General features: G+C 45.6%; 2 protein-coding genes across 2 annotated transcripts in view; one reads left to right on the forward strand and one right to left on the reverse strand.

The window, feature by feature from the left end:
• lamb1a (laminin, beta 1a) overlaps positions 1–8159 on the forward strand; it is a gene marked incomplete at both ends in the record, with an annotated part of 41749 nt that extends 33590 nt beyond the window's left edge. Inside the window, 8 exons of the mRNA XM_080545338.1 lie at positions 418–659; positions 1449–1655; positions 2357–2501; positions 3026–3233; positions 3771–3912; positions 4847–5023; positions 6012–6171; positions 8020–8159. Of these exons, the coding sequence (XP_080401464.1) occupies positions 418–659; positions 1449–1655; positions 2357–2501; positions 3026–3233; positions 3771–3912; positions 4847–5023; positions 6012–6171; positions 8020–8159 (1421 nt within the window). The remainder of the gene's footprint in view (positions 1–417; positions 660–1448; positions 1656–2356; positions 2502–3025; positions 3234–3770; positions 3913–4846; positions 5024–6011; positions 6172–8019) is intronic.
• Positions 8160–10883: 2724 nt separating this feature from the next.
• dld (deltaD) lies at positions 10884–25082 on the reverse strand. The gene is made up of 14 exons (XM_080545081.1): positions 24982–25082; positions 20845–20920; positions 20451–20530; positions 19434–19502; positions 19070–19139; positions 17111–17211; positions 15908–16051; positions 15653–15754; positions 15320–15510; positions 14746–14916; positions 13102–13291; positions 12644–12781; positions 11992–12081; positions 10884–11560 (listed from the first exon to the last, which is right to left on the reverse strand). The coding sequence occupies exons 1-14, from the start codon at positions 25018–25020 to the stop codon at positions 11495–11497; spliced, it is 1527 nt and encodes a 508-aa protein (XP_080401207.1). The 5' UTR covers positions 25021–25082; the 3' UTR covers positions 10884–11494.
• Between the last annotated feature and the right edge of the window lie 897 nt (positions 25083–25979).

The raw sequence follows: 25979 nt of genomic DNA on the forward strand, positions 1-25979 counted from the left end.
TTGGCTGGAAGAAATGCCCCAACACACCTGTGGGTTCACTAGGACTGAGGAAATACCACATTTCAAACAGTTTATAAAAGGCAAATAAAAATGTCTGTTTGTTTGTTTGACTGAACCCAGTAAACAAAGAGTCCAAAAGACGTCCTCAGGGAAGCCGGAATGTGGGTTCAGATGACGTCTTTCTAGGACGTCCAGATTACGTCTTTAGGACGTCTTATGAACTATAGAATCGTCTTCTGTAGTCCATTAGACGTCATCTGGACGTCTTAGAAAGACGTCATCTGAACCCACATTCCAGCTTCCCTGAGGACGTCTTTTGGACTCTTTGTTTACTGGGAAGAAGGGTTTGGGACCGCTGACAATACCACATTATGATTGTTCAACTCTGATATTGGACTGTCTGTTCCTGATTGACAGGAGCGATGGACAGCATCACCAAGTACTACCAGCTGTCTCAGGCAGCCGAGGCTCACGCCAACGCCTCTACCAGCGGCCCGGGAAACCCCGTGGAACAGTCTGCCCTGCTACGGCAAGCCACAGAGGACAAGATGAACGACACCAGGGAGGAGTTCCACAGGAGGCAGGAAGAACACGCCAAGAGACTGGACGACCTGGCGGGACGGCTGGAGACTCTGGACCTATCAGAGCTCAGCGAGAAGGTAGGGGGGAATCTGATTGGTCAGTTACTGGGGTCAAGGTTCAACTCCACTGATTAACAGTGAAATATATGTTTATATATATTTATTGTGAAAAATTGTCAACCAGATAATAAACATGATTACTTTATTTGGACATTATATGATTGTTCCAATACATTTGGTGCCCTGAAATAGGGGGACTATGTATAATTTTTTTGGGTAATTTCTGAATGGTGAAACCAACATTAAATCCCTTAAATCAGAAGCAGACAATGTATACTTTAACCGCATAGTAATTGGTTGACTTCAAATGCAAACGTTTGGAGTATAGAGCCAGAAGAAGAGACGACTGTAGTTCCATTTAAAACTGAATTTGAGTCTCAAAGTACTGGATCGGTATGGTAGAACTGCATAGATAAACAGGTACCAGGATTAATTCTACTGAATAATCCATCTGTTGATTGAATAGGTCCTTGGAATTGACCTATCGCTAAGCCACGCCCCAAAATAGAAATTGTCCAATCATATCACAGCAAAAGTCACTCCAGGCAGAAAACTCGGACAAACAACTCGCTAATATCTGATGGTGAAAAGCTTCTAGATTAAATATTCTTGTCGTGTATTACTTACTTGTAAATCAGAAATTTGCCAACTCCCGCCATTGTAAGTCATTGAATGTCATTCATCACGGTCGGTCAGTCAGTCACTGTCAGTGAAGAATCTGAGCGAGCGTTGTTTGTTTGTCTGAGTGTTCCAAAGGGGGCGTGGCTTAGTGACAGGTCTAATAGAATCTAACTCTTTGTCTCCCAGACGTGCGGCAGCCCGGCTGGTTCTGAGGCGTGCGCCTCCTCCCCCTGCGGAGGGCTGAGCTGTCTGGACGAGGAGGGGAAGAGGAGGTGCGGGGGGGAGGGGTGCGATGGCCTGGTCACCCTGGCCCACGGCGCCCTGCAGCAGGCCAAGGACTTCGACCAGGAGATCCTCACCGCCATGGAGGAGGTGGACAAACTCTCCAAGATGGTGAGGAGGAGTTAGAACACTGTTTGTGTGTCTTCATGCTGAACATACATGTCTTTTTGACTGAGAGATGTTTGAGAGATAGTGAATATTGTAAAATGGTCAAGATGATTTTGGAAACCATTTACATTATTATACACTATTATGGTCTAAGGATTCATTTCCTCCACAGTTGGAGAAAGAGAGAGAGAGAGAGAGAGACAGACAGACAGACAGACAGACAGACAGGCAAGCAGGCAGGCAAGCAGGCAGGCAGGCAGACAGAGAGAGAGAGAGACAGAGAGATAGACAGACAGACAGACAGAGACAGACAGACAGATAGACAGAGACAGACAGACAGACAGACACACAGACAGAGAGACAGACAGAGACAGACACACAGACACACAGACAGACAGACAGACAGACAGGCAGAAAGACAGACAGTTAGGCAGAGACAGACAGACAGACACACAGACAGACACACAGACAGATAGACAGACAGAGACAGACAGACACACAGCCTGACAGAGAGAGAGAGAGAGAGAAAGACAGACAGACACACAGAGAGAGACAGACACACAGACAGAGAGACAGACAGACAGACATAGACAGACAGACAGACAGACAGAGAGACAGAGACAGACAGACAGAAGCGAGACAGAGTCCCTTATTCTGATTCCTCTGGATCCCATATATATATGTCCATCTGTCCGTCCCTCCAGGTGTCGGAGGCGAAGGTGAAGGCGGACCTGGCCAGGCTGAGCGCCCAGGACGTCCTGCTGAAGACCAACCAGACCAAGCAGGGCGTCGACCGCAGCAACGAGGAGCTGCGCAGCCTCATCAGACAGATACGAGACTTCCTCACACGTACGTCACCTGACGCCTCAGCACAGAAAGAAATGGTTACGGGGCAAAGTGACCCTCCCCCTCCAATTTCTGTGTAATTTGTCAACAGACCTATCGCTAAGCCACACCCCAAAATAGAAATTGTCCAATCATATCACAGCAAAAGTCACTACAGGCAGAAGAACTCGGACAAACAACTCGCTAAATCCCGCCATTGTAAGTCATTGAATGTCATTCAGTCACGGTCGGTCAGTCAGTCACTGTCAGTGAAGAATTTGAGCGAGCGTTGTTTGTTTGTCCCGGGTTTTCAAAGGGCGCGTGGCTTAGCGATAGGTCCATTGTGTGCATATCTCAAGATAGAATACTTTAAAAGCCACATCATTTTCTTCTAGTCTTGGTAACAAGTCTTTTTCTGCAGTCGCTAACTTGTGACAATGTGGGTTGTTCCTTTGTGAACAAGGTAGCTTACATTTGTCATTACGCAATGGAAACTTCAACATCAACCTCCTCTGGCTAACTAACCCCTCTCCTCTGGCGCCCCCTAGAGGACGCGGCGGACCTGGAGAGCATCGAGGCGGTGGCCAACGAGGTGCTGGCCATGCAGATGCCGACCACGCCCGCGCAGCTGAAGAACCTGACGGAGGAGATCCGGGAGCGCGTGGGGGACCTGGGCCACGTGGAGAACATCCTCAACCAGAGCGCTGACGACATCCAGAGAGCTGAGAGCCTCCTGGTGCAGGCTAGGAGGGCTAGGTAACTATATACACACACACACACACACACACACACACGCACACTGGAGCAGGCTAGGAGGGCCAGGTAACTACACACACACACACACACATACACACACACACACACACACTGGAGCAGGCTAGGAGGGCCAGGTAACACACACACACACACACACACACACTGGAGCAGGCTAGGAGTGCCAGGTAACACACACACACACACACACACACACACACACACACACACACACGTCAGGAAGACTAAGAATTTTACTCTCATCCCAGTAAACACAGAGTCCAAAAGACGTCCTCAGGGAAGCCGGAATGTGGGTTCAGATGACGTCTTTCTAGGACGTCCAGATGACGTCTTTAAGACGTCCTAGAAAGACGTCATCTGAACCCACATTCCGGATTCCCTGAGGACGTCTTTTGGACTCTTTGTTTACTGGGATACACGTAACAATAAACCTGAAACTTGAAAAACACACACACACACACACACACACAGAGTACACACACAGAGTACACACCAATCATTCCCCTCTGTGCTCCACAGTAAGGAGGCGACAGACGTGCGGGACACAGCAGAGATGGTGAAGGCGGCCCTGCAGCAGGCCGACCGCGCCCAGACCTCCGCCGCGGAGGCCATCAGACAGGCCACCTCCGACATCAAGGGCACCAACGACCTCCTGACCTCTGTGAGTACTAACCCTAACCCAAGGGCACCAACGACCTCCTGACCTCTGTGAGTCTTCATCTACTTCATCCATTTGACCCAGTAAACAAAGAGTCCTAAACACGTCCTCAGGGAAGCCGGAATGTGGGTTCAGATGACGTCTTTCTAGGACGTCCAGATGACGTCTTTAGGACTGGATTCTGTAGTCCTAAAGACGCCATCTGGACGTCCTAGAAAGACGTCATCTGAACCCACATTCCGGCTTCCCCGAGGACGTCTTTTGGACTACAGAAGATGATTCTGACGATTCTGTAGTCCATAAGACATCCTAGAAAGACGTCATCTGAACCCACATTTTATTAAAAAACTATAATTTGGAATCCAAGTAGAGGACATTTATCGAAATTGAAATTAAATGAGCAAGTTATTAATAATATTATTATTATTAGTTCATCAGGGACAGCACATGGTGGAACAAACATCAAGTACAAAAAATATAAATGTAAACATGCCGGATTGTAGCAAAAATGCTAATTCACACCCGTAGTCCCTAAGCAGGAGACCGCAACAACCGTTCAAATAATTAGCCTGCTTAAGGTAAAAGCATTGTGACAATCAATAATAAAAGCAAGAAACAAGTCGTGACGTTAGAATTATAAGGTTCTATCTCAATTTTTGTAAAAAAATTAGTTTTTTACATAATCTGATCCATTAGGTGTTTATTAATGCCTGTGTGGTGTTATTTTTTAAATGTTGACATTTTTGAGTTAGTAATTAATAAAATACAAAGATTCCATCTCACAAAACATAATGGAATGTAAAAACGTTGACTCTCAATATCTCTGAACTGCCCTAAACGGAGATAGAACCTTATCATTCTAAACGGAGATAGAACCTTATCATTCTAAGCTCACAAAGTGACAAAGTTAACTTTGTACGACGGCTGTTTGACGCAGGTGGAGTCGGAGACGGCGGACTCAGAGTTCAAGCTCAACAACGCCACCCAGAGGCTGCAGAGGTTAGAGCGGGACGTGACGCTCCTGAGGGAGAAGTCCCAGAACACCTCGCTCAGCGCCGACAGCACAGAGAAGGACGCAGAGACCATCAACAACGTGGCCCAGCAGGTCAAAAAGGTGGGTGATGGACTGCACATATAACGCCTTATTCCAAAGCTCTTTTCAACGGCCTCTCATTCACCCGTTCACACACACATTCACACACCAGTGGCGGCAAGCTGCCATGCAAGACGCCGGTCCCGCTCACTGGGAGCAATTGGGGGTTCAGTGTCTTGCCCAAGGACACTTCGACATGTGGCCAGCCGGGGCTCAAACCGACGATCTGCCAACCTTGCGATTATAAGACGCATCAGTTTTTCCTGGTCAATCCTACCTCCTGCGCCGTGGGTGGAATGTGTGAGGGAATGTTCTCATCTCATCAGAGGAGTTTTTCCCTGGTCAATTCCCATGGCCAGGAAAAACTCATTGCCCTGGTTACGACATAATATATGATAAATAAAGATGGAGTTGTGTGTCTTATGCCCAGTTCGTAGCTTAAAACATACAATCACCAATCATGTCAGTATCGACTTACCACATCCCTTGAAGTGGAGATGGCTGCGTCTATCCTGCTGTACACTGTGGCATGGCTGGGTCTATCCTGCTGTACACTGTGGCATGGCTGGGTCTATCCTGCTGTACACTGTGGCATGGCTGGGTCTATCCTGCTGTACACTGTGGCATGGCTGGGTCTATCCTGCTGTACACTGTGGCATGGCTGGGTCTATCCTGCTGTACACTGTGGACTGAACTGAGGGTTGGATAAACTAATTGGGGGGAGATTGATTACACAAATGACCGTTACTCTAAACCCAGCAGCCTGTCATTGGCCCCTGCATAGCAGCAGCAATCTAGTATTTATGTATTTATAGACATAATTTGGTCGCAGAGAGGTTTGGCAGTGTTTGGCAAGACCAGCCTAACCTTAAATGTTGTGTGAGACGTGCTTTGCCAGTCACATACAGTACCATCTTGCGTTCTTGTATATCAACCGTGTGTGTGTGTGTGTGTGTGTGTGTGTGTGTGTGTGTGTGTGTGTGTGTGTGTGTGTGTGTGTGTGTGGCAGGACCTGGACACAGAGCTGAAGGACAAGTACAGCAGCGTGGAGGAGCTGATTACCCAGAAGGCCGAGGGTGTGGCCGACGCCAAGAAGAGGGCGGAGCTTCTACAGCAGGAAGCCAAAGAGCTTCTGCTGCAGGCCAGCGACAAGCTGCAGATACTGAAAGGTACGACACAACAAAACCTGATGTATCGGGTTCACACTATGGGCTCTATTTGGTGATAGGGCCTTTTCAGCCGCAGCCCCGTCCCTCTGGAACGCCCTCCCCAACCTCATCAGACAGGCCAACACCCTCCCAACATTTAAACAGGCCCTCAAAACCCACCTCTTCAAGCTCTCCTTCACCAGTTAACCCTCTCCCCCTCCCCTTCCCATGTGTCCCCAGCACTACCTTCATTAGGCCCCTATACTTTCTTCTATTTACCTTTTGTTTCTTTTTATTATTACTACTCAATCTTTTCAGTTTGTCTAAAAAAACTCAAACTCAAAGCGTCTTTGAGTGTCTAGAAAAGCACTGTATAAGTCTAATGTATTATTATTATTATTATTATTATTATTATTATCCTATTATTTTAACACTGTAAAAATCTGTATTAGCCTCATAGGACTTAACACTTGCCTCTCCATATGTAGCGCACCTGGCACAGATGAATGAATAGGTGAAGTAAACAGGATGTTGGTCGGGAGGAGATGTCATTTACTGTTGTGGACCGTCACAGTGTCGCCTACATGGTTCATGTTTACTGTTGTGGACCGTCACAGTGTAGCCTACATGGTTCATGTTTACTGTTGTGGACCGTCACAGTGTCGCCTACATGGTTCATGTTTACTGTTGTGGACCGTCACAGTGTCGCCTACATGGTTCATGTTTACTGTTGTGGACCGTCACAGTGTCGCCTACATGGTTCATGTTTACTGTTGTGGACCGTCACAGTGTCACATGGTTCATGTTTACTGTTGTGGACCGTCACAGTGTAGCCTACATGGTTCATGTTTACTGCTGTGGACCGTCACAGTGTAGCCTACACGGTTCATGTTTACTGTTGTGGACCGTCACAGTGTAGCCTACATGGTTCATGTTTACTGTTGTGGACCGTCACAGTGTAGCCTACATGGTTCATGTTTACTGTTGTGGACCGTCACAGTGTAGCCTACATGGTTCATGTTTACTGTTGTGGACCGTCACAGTGTCGCCTACATGCTTCATGTTTACTGTTGTGGACCGTCACAGTGTCGCCTACATGCTTCATGTTTACTGCTGTGGACCGTCACAGTGTAGCCTACATGCTTCATGTTTACTGCTGTGGACCGTCACAGTGTCGCCTACATGCTTCATGTTTACTGCTGTGGACCGTCACAGTGTCGCCTACATGCTTCATGTTTACTGCTGTGGACCGTCACAGTGTCGCCTACATGCTTCATGTTTACTGTTGTGGACCGTCACAGTGTAGCCTACATGGTTCATGTTTACTGCTGTGGACCGTCACAGTGTAGCCTACATGCTTCATGTTTACTGTTGTGGACCGTCACAGTGTAGCCTACATGGTTCATGTTTACTGTCATTCATCACCTGGTTGTGAAGCCAAGCAGATGAGGGCAGAGAGCTCCGTACTCACTGGCAGACTCAGGGGGGGGGGCAGGGGGGGCGACTGCCCCTCCTGGTGCCCCCACGGTTGAAAAACGTCTCTCTTAAGTGCCCTTTTGAGTGGCAAAAATGCCCTTTTGAGTGGCGAAAATGAGAGGATGTGCCCTATTGGTGCCCCTCCAATGGTCTAAACTTGACCATGTGCCCTCCCACAGTTGAAAAACGTCACACTAAAGTGCCCTTTTGAGTGGCAAAATTAGAGGATGTGTCCTATTGGCTGCCCTTCCAATGGTCTAAACTTGACCATGTGCACTGATGGGGGTCCCATGTTGTGCAGTAGGTGCCCTTTTTTTCTTTTCGCCCCCCCCTGCCCTTCAAACAGCCTGAGTCCGCCACTGTCCGTACTAATTAACCTTTTCCCCTCTGCAGATTTGGAGAAGTCGTACGAGGACAACCAGAAGACTCTGGAGGACAAAGCCAACCAGCTGGTGGACCTGGAGAAGGCTGTCAGACAGCTGCTGCAAGAGATCAGCCACAAAGTCACCGTCTACAGCACCTGTCTGTTCTAGACACAACAACCCCCCTGCTGTGTAGGAAGCTAGTCCCCCCCCAGGCAAACTGAACAACCCTTTTATGAAGTGCTCTGAACCAAATGTTTTTTTTCTAATGAAGTGCTCTGAACCAAATGTTTTTATCTTATCTGAGGCTACTGTATACGTACATAGGCATTCTCCACTATTGTAAATCCACTGAATGTGTAGGATGGTGTTTCACTAACCCTGGTCCTGGAGAGATACATGGTGGTGTAGGATCTGGTTCCAGCCCTGCACCACCACACCTGATTCAATCACAGTTGAGGTCCCCTTGCTAAGTCAGAGAGGGAAGCAGCGTACAGTCTTTGATGAAGTTCATACCGTCTCTGATAACAGAATCTACGCTGAAATCGTTTCTCACTTAGGCTATGTAATAATTCAAGGACAAAACAGATGAACGATGAACGATTTAAAGGGAACCCTGGTTATTAAGACATGTAGGCCTTAATACGCTCTAATTGCCATCTCCTACTAGAATATGTCGGTAGAAAGACATGAAATATGTTCATTATGTTTAAGGCTGGACAGAAAACAGATACCGGTAGCTTAATTTCATTTTTAAGTTTTCCCTGTCAAATATACCGTCCAAACACAGTCCGGTAGGTGGCGGTAATGCGCCTCAAGTTGGTCGCAAACCGCCATTCAAATTGAAAAGAAGAAGAAGAAAACAGATCGCTAATTGCGACAGGTGAACTTGCAAACCACACGCTCACTGGAAGGGGTCAGAAAGTGAAACTTATCGTGTCTAGTTTTCGTTTGTTTTTCTTCATAACACCAACTTGAAGTTTTAAAGTACCCGCTCGATATAATAAACAACAGTTTAACGATCACTAAACACTTATAATCTGTGGATTGGATTCACTGTTCTCGTTTGCCGGAGGCTACCGGTAAGTGATAATGACTTGTCAACATACTTTAGTTGTAGGACGTGTTCAAAAGCAAGAACTGTGTGTTCATCTGGCTATGTGTAGTTATGTGTGTTTAGCATGTCGATGTTCTCTCAGCATGTTGTGATGTTATAAAAATACAGTTTTAGACCTTCTTAGCGATGTGTTTTGTTAGCCGCTAGCTGTTAGCAGCGTTTGTAGCTGTGGTCAGGGTTGCCAGATGGGGCGGTTGTACCGCCAAATGGGCTACTGGATTTAGCGGTTATAGACTGGTTAGGCTGTAAATTGTCAATCCCATCTGGCAACCCTGGCTGTGGCTGCGTTTAGAGTCACTTTTCTCCCATTCAGTGTTTGAGGTGGACCGACGTTCAAATACGCCTGTCGTGTTCAACTTTTCTCCGATTTCAATGTATGACACGTCATTTGAAAGCTGACAATTTGTAGTTTAAGCACTGAGAAGATGACTTTGGCTACTGGTTGCACTTTTCACCAGCAGCTGTCACATTGTGACCTGCGACCGGTCGGCTGCACTGACTGCAGTAACATGGCGAACGGATTTTTAACATAATGAACATATTTCATGTGTTTCTACCAACATATTTTAGTAGGAGATGGCAATTACATTAGAGCGTATTAAGGCCTACATGTCTTAATGACCAGGGTTCCCTTTAAAGCCTAACAAAGATCCATCTTCGGTCAACCTCAAACAGAGCAAATGGCTACACATTATTGTAAATATTTGCAGGAAGGAATTTAACAGTAACACAATGTTGGCTAGTGAAATAAGATTTGAAAGACAGAGACACACAGGCTAACCATCAAAGTGAACCATCAAACCAGTGCCCCCCCCCCATGCTCTCAGCAGCTGGGTGATTTAATAAGGAGATGAGCTCATAGTTGTACTAATTGATGCTCTAGTCGCAGGGGGAATCTTGGTTGCAATTAGGATCGTCTCTCTCAGACCTTTATCTGATTTAACAAGAGACCAGTTTATGGTCATCCTGTTTCAAATGGTGTTGCAATAGACCCTCATGTAGGCTAATACCAGAGAGCTTCCATTGTTTACACACAGACAGTGACATGAGCCAGCCAGTGTCAGAATAAAGGCCTTGTATGGTGGTGTTGTATGGTGGTGTTAGGCTGTTAGCCAGAGAACAGCTTTGCCATACATCCATATTGTAATCTTAGGAGTCCAGATGACCATTCCCCGTACAGTTACAGTTACAGTTGAAGAAAAATGTGACTTCGTTATTTTTGACATGTTTGCATAGAGATGTGAAATGCCACTCTTAGTTTAAACAGAATGTAAAATGTTCTTAAGCTGACAAACCAAAGTTTCAAGGGCTGAAAGAGTGAATGTAAAAGTTTAACCTACTAGACTGCAAAGATTTATAGCCTACCTCCAAATTTTGTATTATTTTGACATTTTTGTATTCCATATTGTATGAGCCAACTGTTAGCTACTATCAACGTTATCTGACCAAATACTGACTTGACCAAAACATAAACCACCTGATTGATTTTTTAATAAAACTACCCATTGAAATCCCATCAAAGAAGTGTGTGTTCTACTGAGTATCAAATAATTATCTTACCCAATGCCCAGCGGACTGTTCCAATAAATAATACATTGTGTATTTGGAGGTAAACTCTATGCCAATAATAATATCTTCTGAGCAGGTTGATGTTGATGTCTTTTAGAAGTGAGTGTATAGCGCCCTCTCCTGGTCACCTCCTTGCATTTCCCTGAACACAGGGTGACATTACATCTACAATGTCACACTATTAGTATTATCACACTATTACACCTTAGGTCGGTTACGGCATTTATTTCTTGTAGTAGAGTTAAGAACTTAAATTAACAACCATTTTGTAAATTCAAGCATTACAATTCATGCACGCCAGCTGTTGCTTTGGCATGACCAACCTGTGACTAAATAATGACTTCGTAATAAAAAATAATCTCATGTTTTACCATTTATACAACAGTATTGCACTTGAGCTACAATCAGAACATTCTCTGAAAGCATGAATATATTTCAGGGCATCGCATGAACTAATATGAACCTGCTGTAGGAAGAAAATGCTGAGATATGAAGTAGCCTAAGTAACAGTGTATAGTAGCTAAAATGTGCAGCCTCAGTGGAAAAAACTAAACTCTATCCCATTTAATAAGCAAAATACTGATCTCCAGTCAGTGTTAACTATCCAATCCCCTTTATTGATAACATTTAAATAACATACTAAATGTGGTACAAGGTTTCATCTCCATGACTGTATACAGAGCAGCTCAGTAGGAGCTCTGGTGTTCAGAGTAAGGTCACCCCTCTAGGATGTGCGGACAGACAGTTCTGAGTTGGGGGGTCGGGGGTCATGAACAGAGCGGTTATGTACACGGAGGAGGTGTGAGCAGCAGCAGCAGAGTTAGAAGTTGATGGCTTGACCGCAGCTGGCGGCGAGGTTGGCTTCTCTGAAGGCCTCGGACACCGTCTGAGAGAGAGAGAGAGAGAGGGAGGGAGGGAGGGAGAGAGAGGGAGGGAGAGAGAGAGAGGGAGGGAGGGAGAGAGAGACAGAGGGAGAGAGAGAGAGAGAGAAACAGGGAAGACACAATTAGCTGACTGACATCCTTCTCAGGCCCCCTGATCTAATCATGTTTTATACACCATGACCCCTGACCTAATCATGTTTTATACACCACGACCCCTGACCTAATCATCCAATATTGTTGTTGCTGTGACCTCATCAGATATCAGTCTTGGGGGAGGAAGGTCTTCATTGAAAGAGTTTGTGATCGTCTAGCTGCTGTGATGAGTGAATGCTGCATTACTCTGGCTTGTTCTTGTGTATGGTTAAATGGTGTGTGTGTGTGCGTGTGTGAGACTTACGGGGTGGGTGCGCGTGTGTGTGTGTGTGAGACTTACGGGGTGGGCGTGACACACTCTGGCGATGTCCTCGCAGGAAGCTCCGTACTCCATGGCCAGGGCCGCCTCGTTGATCATCTCTCCTGCCCCCTGGTGGTTGGAGGTTCACAGTGTTAACACTGATGGCTGGAAGGCTAACGGAGGCTAACAGACTAGCAGCTAGCTGCATTAAATGATAGGCAGCTAATAAAAGGCTCATAAACTACACAGCTAATAAAATGGCACGTTTGTTGGACTACCAACTGGAATCAATGTTAACAGACAGCGAAAAGGAATAGATAATAGGTATTAACACTAGAACAGCTGTGAGTAAAGAAAAGTGTTATATCTTTGCAAAATTTCAAATTTCAGGACCCTCCTTTCATGACTTGTCCTAGATATGTGCGTTCTACCACCCAGTATCCTTACACTTTCAAAATCACATCAGGATAAGCTAGTATGAAGATATTTTGCTGTTTTTCTGTGTAGGAAACAGGCTGATTTACAAGTGGTCGTTGTGTGTACATAGCAGCTTGAGCATTGTAAAGAGGCTCTTTGTAGGTAAAAGGCACGGCTGTTCTAATGTTACCAACCATCTACCTGGATCAAAGGCTAATGAATGATTAAAGTCTAATAGGAGGCAGGTGTATTATAATATCATATTATGTCTTACGGTGCCCAGGATGTGTGATCCCAGCAGCCTGTCCGTCTCCTTGTGAGAGAGGATCTTCACCAGCCCGTCTGTGTCGTTGTTGGTCTTGGCTCGGCTGTTGGCGGCGAAGGGGAACTTGCCCACCTTGTACGGGACGCCCTGCAGAACACAGTTATTATAATAATACATTAGACTTATATAGCGCTTTTCTAGACACTAAAAGACACATGATAGAGTTATGCTCTCATTATTCACTGAATACATCATGTGTTTGTGTTAGGGATGGACGGTTGGTTTCCGTTTTTTGAAACCGATAAACGAAAATAACCGCCGTTTCCCTGTTAACCGCCAAAACATCAAGTGAAAATTGGCCCGTTTGCCATCTTGACCATGGTCCTTTTCCCATTGCAGTTTTATAAAGCGATACTTAAACCAAAAGCATGATATTGCGATTTTTTTACACACACACACACACACACCTCCTCTTTGAGCTGCTCCTCGGTCTTGCCCACCCAGCCGACCTCGGGGTGTGTGTAGATGACGGAGGGGACGCAGTTGTAGTCGATGTGGACGGCCCCCCCGGCCATCCCCTCCACACAGATGATGCCCTCATCCTCCGCCTTGTGGGCCAGCATGGGCCCGGCTATTACATCTCCGATGGCAAAGATACTAGAGGAGGGAGAGAGAGAGGGAGGGAGGGAGGGGGAGGGGGAGAGGGAGGGAGGGGGAGGGGGAGGGGGAGGGAGGGAGAGAGGGAGGGAGGGGGAGGGAGGGAGAGAGGGAGGGAGGGGGAGGGATGGGAGGGAGGGAGGGGGAGGGATGGGAGGGAGGGAGGGGGAGGGATGGGAGGGGGGAGGGAGGGAGGGAGGGGGGAGGGAGGGAGGGGGGAGGGAGGGAGGGAGAGAGGGGGGAGGGAGGGGGGGAGGGAGGGGTAAGAAGGGAGGGAGAGGGAGGGAGGAGGGAGAGGGAGGGAGGGAGGGAGGGAGAGGGAGGGAGGAGGGAGAGGGGAGGGGAGAGGAGGGAGGGAGGGGAGGTGAGAGGAGGGAGGGAGGTGAGAGGAGGGAGGGAGGGAGGTGAGAGGAGGGAGGGAGGTGAGAGGAGGGAGGGAGGTGAGAGGAAGGAGGGAGGGAGGTGAGAGGAGGGAGGGAGGTGAGAGGAGGGAGGTGAGAGGAGAGGAGGGAGGGAGGTGAGAGGAGAGGAGGGAGGGAGGTGAGAGGAGGGAGGGAGGGGAAAGGAGGGACAGGGGAGGGGAAAGAAGGGACAGGGGAGAGGAGGAGGAGAGGGAGGGAGAGAGGGGGAAGGAGGGAGAGGGAGGGGGAAGGAGGGAGAGGGAGGGGGAAGGAGGGAGAGGGAGGGGGAAGGAGGGAGAGGGAGGGAGAGGGAGGGGGAAGGAGGGAGAGGATGAGGAGAGGGGGAGAAAGAAATGTTCATACATCACGTTGCACAGTTTAAACGCCAGTGCATCAGGCTGTTGTGTGAATGTACGTTTATGGGAGGCCAGAGAAACCTGTTTGGGTGAACAGTTGGTACTAGGGCTGCAGGGCGTGAACATGTTAAATAGGACTGAATCAAGTTTTTACTAATACTAAAGCAAAGTGTTTCTAATATATTTTGCATTGGGCACTTAATCATTTCACGCACAATGTTACATAGAGGCAATCATTTCTTTAAACATCTGGCAAAATGTCTGTACACGAACAATTCATAAAAGGAAAGTACTGTCTCGAACAAGAGATCCTAAAACACTTAACCGGTGGCCGATTGTTGTAATTAAACCAAAAAAAGTGTCGTAGTTTGCAGAGATATTGTGATACTACTTGGCATTCTAATATTTACTTTAATTATTTGTCCTAGTACAAGGTTTTTCGTTCTCGGTTGGCATTGGAGAAAGCAAAACAAACCAGGCTCACACGGTACGGAAGTGGAAAAGCGCCATAATAGTTCTCAGTGAGTCTATCTTGCATTGAGTTGCACAGATGAAGAATGTGAGAGATGATTTGAGTTGGGTGCACGGATCCCCGAATTGGGATTACCACCCTAAAACAGTGGTGTTGTGGTGGTGTGGTGGTCTAAGGTGGTGTTGTGGTGTTGGTGTGTTGGTCTAAGGTGGTGTGTTGGTCTACCTGGGGACTTTGGTCTGGAAGCGGCTGCTAACGGGGATGCGTCCTCTGTTGTCCAGCTGGATGCCGATGTCCTCCAGGCCCAGGTCCTTGGTGAAGGGCCGTCTGCCCACGCAGACCAGCAGCACGTCACACGTCAGAGTCTCGTTCTTACCGCCGGCCGCCGCCTCCACCCTGGAGAGGTGGTTGATTAGTACATAATCATTTATAACCTGCATTTATTACAGGGTTCCCACACCTTCTGAAAAATCAGATTCAAGCACCTTTCAAGGACTTTCAAGACTCAATTCCCTCAAATTCAAGGACCCAACACGGCATAGTTTGAGACTAAACGTAGTTTTAGAGAGAGAGAGGGGAATTCAAGCACTTTCAATGACCCATGTCTATTTTCAAAAACTTTTAAGAGCTTGATTTCTTTTTCTCAAATTCACAAACTTTCAAGGATTTCAAGAACCCGTGGGAACCTTGACACACATACACACCAAACTCACACCAACCCAACCCCCATCGACCCACCCCCCCCCCTCCTCCTGGTACTTAAACCCCAGCGCCCCCCCCCCCCCCTCCTGGTACTTACGCCACGTCTATCTTCCCGTCGGGTCTGCGGGTGGCGCCCATCACCTTGGTGCCCAGCTTGAACTTCATGCCCTGCTTCTGCAGGATGCGCTGGAAGTTCTTGCTGATCTCCATGTCGATGCCCATGCCGCCCACGTGGCCCAGGAACTCCACTGCCGTCACCTTGGACCCCAGACGCTGCCACACTGACCCCTGGTGGAGGGGAGGACACATGTCAGACCGGTGCTACTCTGAAGGGCTTACAGTTTTTCTCTACCGCTTTAACACTACGTGTCCATGGCCGGACCCTGCAGGTTTACCCCCAAACCACGTGTGTGTCAGACTGGTCACTCACCAGCTCCACCCCGATGACTCCTGCTCCGATGACGATCAGCTGGTCTGGGACCGCCTTCAGGGACAGAGCCCCCGTGGAGGATACCACACTCTCTTCGTCAATCTGGGAGGATGGGTGGATGGATGGGTTAGGATGAGGGAACATGTTAATACAAGTCAACAAACTATAACGCCCAATCATAAATCAATACCACCTACCCCTACAGTTAGGGTTGGATAGTTTTACGGTTAAACCGAAAACCGTGTCAGTGCGTACCTCGATCCCGGGGAAGGGCGTGACCTCTGACCCCGTGGCGATGAGGATGTTCTTGCTGTTGATGACCTGCTGGCTGCCGTCCTCCGCCGTGGCCGTCACCTGGTTTTTGCCGGTCACCTTCCCGTAGCCGTTCACGTGTGTCACCTGGGAGCCAGAGCATTACATCATCAGTTAAACACCTGGGGGAGCCAGGAGCATTACATCATCAATGAAATATTTTGTCTAGAAGCCTTATTATTAGCGAGTTGTTTGTCTGAGTTTTCTGCCTGTAGTGACTTTTGCTGTGATATGATTGGACAATTTCTATTACTACCAAAGAACAGGAAGGACAGTATGAAAAAGACAATTCTCACAACATACATTGTAAATAATCTTATTTGTAAATAATCTTACTTATGGCCTGTACTATTGTGACTTTATTTTTATTATCTTGAATTATGCCTACTGCCTTGAACCGTAAGCATCTTGCAATGTCAGGAACCGAAGCCTGAGAATGTTACTCTCTTACACGTAAGGTTGAACATAATGGAGGACAGATAAAGAAATGTCTTTGTGTTCTGTTCTCTACTGTAAAGCCATCTCTGGTGCTCTGCTGTGATCACTGGTGCCATGCTGCCTGGCTCTAGGGCCTGAGTCATCCCCTGATCCACCTCATCTGTTCACCTGACATAAGCCAACAATAGCAGCCTGAATAGAGTGGCTTAAGCTCTCCAAGTGAACGACCTCGGGCAAAATAGGCCAATATAGGCCTGTCACTCCTCTACCTGTAAGATCTGACAGCTAGGCCACTCTAAGCCTCTCACTGCTCTACTTGGAATGTCTGGCAACTTAAATGTCAACTGGCAACGTGGAGAGAAATGGGTTTGACTAATACAGGCGGTTAAAACTGCCTTCTGCACACACCTTGGTTGGGAGTCATGTTTGCTTTTCAGAGAATGTGAACAGGTTCTCTAAGGACTTCCATTGTTTCACTTGCTCTAATGGTAACACAAATCTGTGGATACGCAGGCCTAGACCACATTTGTGGTCTTTGACTATCAGGTTACTTAGACAACTTTCTAGTAAATCCACACAATGAGGTGGGTTTGTAATGGAGTGAAGTATCCCTTTAACGTCTCGTCATTGCAGGAAGTGTCTGTAGAGAGGTAGAGACTGTAGAGAGGTAGAGACTGTAGAGAGGTAGAGACTGTAGAGAGGCGTCACCTTATTCTGTTTGAATAGATGTGCGATGCCTCCGGTCAGCGCTTTGACCGCCCCACTCTTCTGTGACATCATCTTCTCCAGGTTCAACGTGAGCCCTGCGACTGAGGAGAGAGAGAGAGATCAGTTATTCCAGGGTTCCCACACCTTCTGAAACATCAAATTCAAGCACCTTTCAAGGTCTTTCAAGACTCAATTCCCTCAAATTCAAGGACCCACCACGGCATAGTTTGAGACAGACCTAGATGAGAATGTCTATAATAGAATGACCATGAACGGTTTTCAAATCTAACGGCGTTATGTCGATTTAAAATCTAATTAACCGTAGTAACTAGTATTCCCTTCTACATGTTTCCTATATTTTCTTTTTGGAGAGAGAGAGAGAGAGAGAGAGAGGGGAATTCAAGCACTTTCAATGACCCATGGCGATTTTCAAAAACTTTTAAGACCTTGATTTTTTTCCCCCTCAAATTCACAAACTTTCAAGGACCCGTGGGAACCCTGTTATTCTCTGTCCTTGAGGATGACATTCTATAACACATTATTTAAAGTTTGCTACATCACAGGTATTTACAGAAAGTACAGGGTCAAATAGTAATTACAACATTAGAAGTCTACACTTATGCAGATGCTAACTCAGATGGGTAGACAGAACCGAACCCTAACGGGTCTGTGGCCAGTCAGACCCAGACAGACCTGTGAACAACGAGACGTTTCAGTTCTGGCCCCGACCGATCAGACCAAACTATGTGACTGCTGTGTCACAGATCTCTGACTGTAGCCTACATTAGCCTCTCTTCTAACAACATGACCTCAATCCAGTCTGCCAGAGAATGTGCTCCAATGCTTGAAGAGGCAATGCATGCATGCACCCATAAAGATGGGACGGCTGTGGCACAGGAGGTAGAGCCGCCGTCTAATGATCGCAAGGTTGATCGGCGGTTCGAGCCCCACCTTGAATGGTAGCTTGCCGCCATTGGTGTGTGGATGTGTGTGTGAATGGGTGAATGAGAGGCCGTTGTAAAGAGCTTTAGATAAAGGCTATATAAGTGCAGTCCATTTACCATTTTACCAGATGGAGAGACACCTTCTGTCATTATGGAAATCTGGACTAATAGCCAAATGCAGTGAGGCATTTGACCTACTGCATCTTGCAAAACGTTGCTTTTCCTCTCTCTTGCTATGTGCAATCACTGTGTTGTGACGCGCTGAGACAGAGGCACCTGCTAGACTCCAGCACAGGTTTTGATAGGTTGGGATTGATACACTGACAACAGGCCTGTATGGGAAGCTCTTGTGATCAGAGCTGTTCATCGGGTCCGGACAGGCAGGGCTGTAGTGTTGTTTACCCGAGACCGAGACCACATGCAGCGCCATCTTGAGGATAACCTCTGAATGACACGTTGATCATGTGACAGATCAGGTGGTCAAGACTCTCAGGTCACGGAATAGTTTAGTTAACCACAGAGGTGCGTCACTGGCTAAACAAATACTAAAGCTCTATTGAGTTGATGCAACACACGAATAAACACATGTTTGCTTCCAAGGGTTATTGTCTGATCTAGCCGGGGTATTTGGCTGAGGTCAATATGATTTCAGCTCAATGAATTCAGGAATTTCGTGATTTGAACTGACAATTCAAAAATAGAATACAGTACCAGTCAAAAGTTTGGACACACTTCCCCCATTCAATTGAATGGGAAAGTGTGTCCAGACTTTTGACTGGCACTGTGTGTGTGTGTGTGTGTGTGTGTGTGTGTGTGTGTGTGTGTGTGTGTGTGTGTGTGTGTGTGTGTGTGTGTGTGTGTGTGTGTGTGTGTGTGTGTAAAAAGCATAGATTTTCTATTTGTTCAGAATCATCACACCTCATGAATTGACTGAATTGAAAAGTCAACTGACCCAAACCCTGCTGGCTATTATGGTTCAGCTCAAGTTAAGATCCTCTAGCTAATGTTGACTTACTTTCAATGCCTCTGCTTTCAAAGTCCTTGCCATGGGCCATGTGGTACAGGTAGGAGTTGTTCAGCAGGGCCTACAGGGGTGGATGAAGTTACACTGTTATACAACTCTGGCTTAGATCATTAGAGCTATCATTATCCAGTTGAACTTTGAAATCTACTGTGCAGTTTATCATACTATTCTACTGTGCAGCGTATCATGTTCACACGTGTGTCTGTAGTAGGAGTGGCATTTCAAAACATTTCAAAAAAGCTCTACGGACATACGGACTAACATTGGACTTGACATTTGAAACTCTGAGGCAACAAGCAAGGCAAGAACATATCTGAAATAGCAACGCAAATGTTATGTCATTCAAAATGGCTACCTTGGAAGGGATACAGCCGACATTCAAGCAGGTTCCACCCAGAGTGATATTCTTCTCCACACACACAACCTGTGAAGGAAGAGAAGAGTCATTAACACATTAACACACTAGTCACTTCTACGATGAATAATGATGACGATTTACAAATCACTAGTGAGGAAGGTCATGTAATGGAGCTATCGCTAAGCCACGCCTCCTTTGATAACTCAGGACAAACAAACAACGCTTCACTGACAGTGACTGACTGACCGACCGTGACTGAATGACATTCAATGACTGAGTTGGCAAATTTCTGACATGTTTTTTAAAGATGTCTAGAATCTTTTCACCATCAGATATTACACTTCATACGGATACAACACTTCATACAGCTGCGCTCAGGCAGGCGCTTCAGTACCATGTTCACCCGGACTAACAGACTAAAGTTCAGTTTCTTCCCCAGGGCCATAAGTGCAGTAAACTCGGCTAAGATCTAGAAAAACAAAACAAAAAATCCCCTTTGTAACCCCCCCCCCCCCCTGTGCAATACGAGAAACTACTGTGCAATAACCGCGGGAATAGTGCAATGTTCTACCATGCAATATGTTTACATTCTTGTGTTATTCATATACTGTATATAAGTCTACTAGTTCATATGTTTACACAGTTACATGCTAACTCCCCCCTGTGAATAGGCCATATAGTGTATAGAAGTTCACAGACACATTCTCAGATGTCTACCAATCACTTATCCCCCTATTTTTATTTATATCCCCCCTATTTATGTCTCATTCTTGTTTTGTTTTTTATTATCTTAGGACTGTGTTTGTTTGTTAGCACCTGGGGTTTGCATTTAAATTTCGTTGCACCTGTTACAATGACAATAAAGATCATTCATCTATTCATTCATTAGCGAGTTGTTTATCCGAGTTGTTGTCCTGTCCAAGTCCTGTAGTGACTTTTGCTGTGATATGATTGGTTGATCTGATGATTGATTTCTATTTGGGGGCGTGGCTTAGCGGCAGGTCTATATCTTACCTTGAACCCGAGCTGGGAAGCTTTGATGGCAGCGACATATCCGCCCGGCCCAGAGCCCACCACCGTGACATCCGCATCAACTTAGAAACAACGAAAGAAGCAACGTCGTAAACCAGTAGGTACACATTTACACATTTGATGCATCTATCGTAGTGTAACTCCATTCTGACCCTAGTCCTATAACCCTATAGGCTTTTGTTACAGCCCAGTACGATCACACCTGTTTCAACAAAATACTTTTAATAATGATTAGTTCTAAGCAGTTAGAATCAAGGACAAAACCTCAAAACCTTGTGGGTTTTCAGAAGCTTGACTGTGCTACGATCAGCAGTGTTGATGCTACCTGAACATGGGGATAATACTGTTGTGTTATAATATAATAATGTTGACCTACTGTGAGCTTTCTCCGCATACGTCCTGACGGACACGACAGAGGCACCCTGCAGTTTGCACGGGAGTTGATGGCTCCGCTTTTTAACAAGAAAAGACACAAATTAAGACAAGAATCGGCAACCAGACAGATGCAACTCGTGTGTTCGCCATATTGTCTATGACTGTCTGTGGGGTCTAGTTGAGTAATGACAGATAACCTAGAGTACAGCCAGGGCTGACAGATCACCACTAGAACAACATTATTCGGTATATTCGAGTGTGATATTGCTTTTATACAACAGTTCTACAGCACGATGTATTAGTTAACGGTAATAAGCGACAACAGATTATGATTTGTTTGTTTATTTAATCATAAAATAAAATAAAAATTGTTCCGCAACTGAACTTCAAATGGACTGTTGCCTAGTAACCTGAACACAAACATGTCGTCTAATTAACATGTAGTCTAATTAACGGTCATTTAGTAGAACACCTGTGCGGCGGAGTGATACATATAGTTAAAAGTCCCAGTGCTGTTATACTGTATATCAGCACTCATGAAATGCCTCTTGTCCAATCAAATCATTTGGTCGTAACTAACTGTTGTATAATGTGCATTATGATGTCACAATAATGACTAGCTACTTTGTATTAACGGTCATTTCGGAGTGATGCATATAGTTATGGTGCTTTTCCACTACAGGGCTAGCCCGGGTCGACTTTGTATCCGTACTTTCAGAAACGCTTCTCCATTATACGGAGCGACCCGGGACAAGGAGGAGTTACGTTACAGCTCAACGGGGGGAAATGCGATAAGAATTATGTCAAAATTAGGGATGTCCCGATCCGATACTGAGATCGGATATCGACCCGATATTGGTCCTGAATGCTGGATCGGAGATCGGACCAGAAAAAAAAAAGGCTCCGATCCGCGTGCCCGATCCGCGTCTGTGTTACGTCTGTGTTTACGACAGTTTGGGCTTTACGACATGTGCCGTATTACGTTTTGTGTTACACTCGTGTTTGATTAAATGGAGTTGCCAGCTCCGACTACAAGCTCTGAGTTCGACTCCGTTATTGAACATAACATTGGCGAGATGCGAGAGAAACTCCCCCCAGACAGCAAAATTGCAAAAGCAATAACGGAGAAATTGGTTCGGTTTATTGTGCTCGACGACCAACCACTTTCGGTGGTAGAGAATGTGGGGTTTCGGAGTTTAATTGAACACCTAGAGCCGCGTTATACTTTGCCCAGTCGGCATTATATAACCGAAAATGCCATCCCGAAAATGCACAATGAAGTGTGTGAGTTCCTCGCCAAACTATTGGAGAATGTCGATGCTATTAGCTTCACAACGGACATTTGGAGCTCAGACGTGTGTCCAATGTCGTTGTTGAGTCTCACAGCACACTGGATAGACTCTGATTTTACTTTCAAGAAAGCGGTGCTGCATGCCCGTGAGTTCCGTGGCTCACACACTGGGGATTCCATTAAGGCAGCCATGGAGGAGATGCTGCTCGAATGGAAAATTAACAAAAGCAAAGTCCATGTCGTTTTAAGAGAGGTGGTCACTGAGTACTGCAGAGTACTATTTTTGTTGCTTTAATAAAGGCTGGCAGTCTTTAATTTAACTGTTGTTGGTGTGGACTATATACTGGGGAGGTATTTGAATGAATGAATGAATGAATGGTCTTTATTGTCATTGCTACAGTACAGGTACCAAACAACGAAATTTAGGAGGGGTGGCTCCCCTGGTGTTAGGAAAAAAAAAATAAAAAAAAAATTAAAAAAATTCAGGGGTCAAAAAATTTATACAAATATCGGATCGGTATCGGTATCGCCGATACCCGAAGCCCAGGTATCGGTATCGGTATCGGTAGTGAAAAAGTGGGATCGGGACATCCCTAGTCAAAATGCAGCATTATCATGCACAGATCAGCCTTAAAACATGTAACGTTAAGTGCCTGTTCTGCCGCTTTCAGTTCGTCACATCAACGGGGGAAATGCGAGATGAACTCTATGCGAGTTCTATAAATTCCTCCATTGAACGGAAAGTCCTAAAGTGTTTTAGCCATCCCCCTTTCCACTGGTAATAAGGAATTGGCAAGAATAGATCGATATAAATAGATCAACATTTAAAAACAGATGAAGAGAATGATTACAATATAGAGATAAAAGTGTTATTACTGGAACTGTATTCTATTAGCGGGATAAAGCACTCTCTCTATTTCGGGCTAAACTGTGCAGTGTCGCCGGCGTCCTGGTTCCTCCAGCAACCGGACACTTCCATAAATAACAACAAATATGTATAATACCACGTTCATTGATAAAATGACGCCAGGGATGGAAAGGGGTGATGGCAGTTTTAGAAGGGGGATGAAGAAGCTCTGGACTATGGAACGGCACAGCACAGCACAACGGGGGGAAATGCGATAAGAATTATGTCAAAATGCAGCACCATCATGCACAGATCAGCCTTAAAAAATGCAACGTTATATATATATCGTTATACAGGGAGCGATGTATTTCTACGGAAAGGCTGTGCTTCTCTCATTGTGTGTACATATTGTGTGTTGTGTGTGCTTCTCTCATTGGAATGACGCGGGGCTCATACAATCGCCGCGTTTGTTATAGATACGAGTGCAGCGCTGTCTTGCTGGTAGTCAAATATATTTATTTATACAGCATATGGATGTTACGTGCCTGTTAGCCTACTTGCCGCTTTCAGTTCTAGTAGATTTGTAGTTTAGATCTCGCAACCAGGGATTGGGAAGCGATGTATTTCTACGAAAAGGCTGACTGACGCGGGGCTCATACAATCTCCGCGTTTATAGAGTGCTCCGGTGTCTTGCTGGTAGTCAAATATATTTATTTATATATACAGCATATGGATGTTACGTGCCTGTTACCTGCCGCTTTCAGTTCTAGTAGTTTAGATCTCGCAACCAGGGAAACGCCGACAAGACGCGAATCTACCGGCATTTGACTCATGAGTGAACGGCGAAAATGCCTGGACGGCACAGCTTGGGATTCCATTGAAGTTACAGGGAACTATGTGTGAAAGAGACTTAAATGTTGAAATAACAGTAATACCATGTTCATTGATAAAATGACATAAGGGATGGAAAGGGGAGATGGCAGTTTTAGAAGAGGGATGACGAAGCACTGGACTGAGGAACAGCATAGGCACAGCACATCGCCATAATAGCGAATTTTTTGTTATGCTTGTTCTATGATGCATTGAAATGACATTAAACTAAGATAATATGATGGTTATCATATTTTTTCAAATCTTTATTAATACGTTAACAGTAAGTGACATTTTCCTAGAGCGAAATCTGTTGTGGTATTTAAAAATGGCGGTTAGTGATGAAATCTATGAACATGGGATGACGATTTCCATTGACCAATCAACGGTGTGCAGCGTCACACGTCACACGCAGCCTGGCAAAAATGTTCCTTTCGCCCCTATGGTTCCTGCTCGCGAAGGGTAGCTAAAGAACCGACCCGACCCGTGCTGACCCGGCGACAAATGGAAAAGCGCCAAAGAAGCAGGCCAGCCTGGGTCGACCTGGGCTAGCCCTGTAGTGGAAAAGCACCATTAAAGGTCCCAGTGGCAGTGCTGTTACACTGTATATCAATCATTCAGCACTCATGGAATGCCTCTCGTCCAATCAAATGACTTGGAACTCGGAACTAACTGTTGTATAAACATCAGTAACAACAGCTGACAGCTTGACGTCACAGAGGAAGTCCAGCGGCTCGTCACACCGGCCAGAGGGTCTGACTGCGTCCAGGTAGTTAACATTAACATGTCAGGATGGTTTCACAACATCTTGTAAAGACAGCAGCTAATATCCACATAACAGTGGTGACACAACCATAACTGTGTGGTATATCATGAAGACTTCCTCCTGACTGTGGAGGGCAGAGACAATGCTGAGACATTTTCCCATGTAGCACAGCTATGCTATGTGTGTTAGCAGCAACCCAGAAGTACAGCTAGCTTACATGGTTAGCCTGCTAGCCTGCTAGGTAGCTAGCTGGGCCTTCCAGACAGCATCTGCAGGGTGAACCACACGTTAAAACAATCCTCTGCGCTGTTCTACAGTTATATCAATGTTATACACTGTTATACCAGTGATCTCTGGGTCTTACCGTGGCCAGGGAGCGGTACAACTGGTTCCAGCTCTGCATGTTGTCTTGATGCGTTAACCTACAGCAGGGGGGACAGCCAAGGACTACTGATATTGCGCATGCGCAGTACCACTCCAGGAAACTCTAGAACGCTGTCGCGACCTTATGATGTCATGTTTTCTATTCTACCTGGCTATTAATTAATAAGGTAGGCTTTTTTTCTTCGTTTTTGTTATCATTTCTTATACATATAGTTAAAAGTCCCAGTGCTGTTATACTGGATATCGTAACTCATGGAATGCCTCTTGTCCAATCAAATTACTTGGTCGGAACTAACTGTTGTATAATCAAAGATAATGTACAGGACAGAAGAAGGACAACTTGCTCTGGAATTACAATTCATATATACATTCTGAAAAATATAATACTTTTTATTTATATAATGATAATATATATATATATATATATATATATATATATATATATATAATAAACGTTTTAATTGCTTTACAATTCTTAAATAATAATTTCAATATATTCCTTAAAATATTTCATATTTTCTATATACTGAATACTTTATGTAAAGTAAAGAGTTAGTTCTTTCGAAATGTCGGAATAATTTTACTCTTATGTACCTGGGATGTAGAATTCCAGTCCATGGATTCTGATTCTATATAAGTTGAGTAACAGACTCATCAAAAGAGACAACACACATGTGTAAAAGGAAAATAAGAGATTAGAGATGTAATTAGATTTGAGTTTCCTCAAGTCTCATATCTACTAGTTTCTTCCTGCATAACATATCTGCTCATGTTTTTAGAAGGAAAACAACAGACACTTCTTGACCCTGTATCTTATGTTAGCCCCGGTTCTTTTGTTGAGCAGCTCAAAGAAGACTGGAGGAGATGTTCTCTATTGCACATGTGGTTGTTTATTGAAGATCACAGGCAGAGTACATGGCAGCGCTGGACAGACAGCATCAGAAGGATATTTGCCCTAGAGTGATCCGTTATCTCATT

The sequence above is a fragment of the Nansenia antarctica genome, assembly GCF_963989245.1.
Source record: "Nansenia antarctica genome assembly, chromosome: 14".
Lineage (NCBI taxonomy): Eukaryota > Metazoa > Chordata > Actinopteri > Argentiniformes > Microstomatidae > Nansenia > Nansenia antarctica.

Bases quoted from the DNA above. Each gene is read 5' to 3' on its own strand.
- dld (XM_080545081.1), bottom strand. From the start codon at position 25,020: ATGCAGAGCTGGAACCAGTTGTACCGCTCCCTGGCCACG. The intron at 20,921-24,981 runs GTAAGACCCAGA...CTTGTTAAAAAG, and splicing joins TGTACCGCTCCCTGGCCACG to CGGAGCCATCAACTCCCGTG. The intron at 12,782-13,101 runs GTGTGTGTGTGT...TGTGTTCTGCAG, and splicing joins AGGAGCAGCTCAAAGAGGAG to GGCGTCCCGTACAAGGTGGG.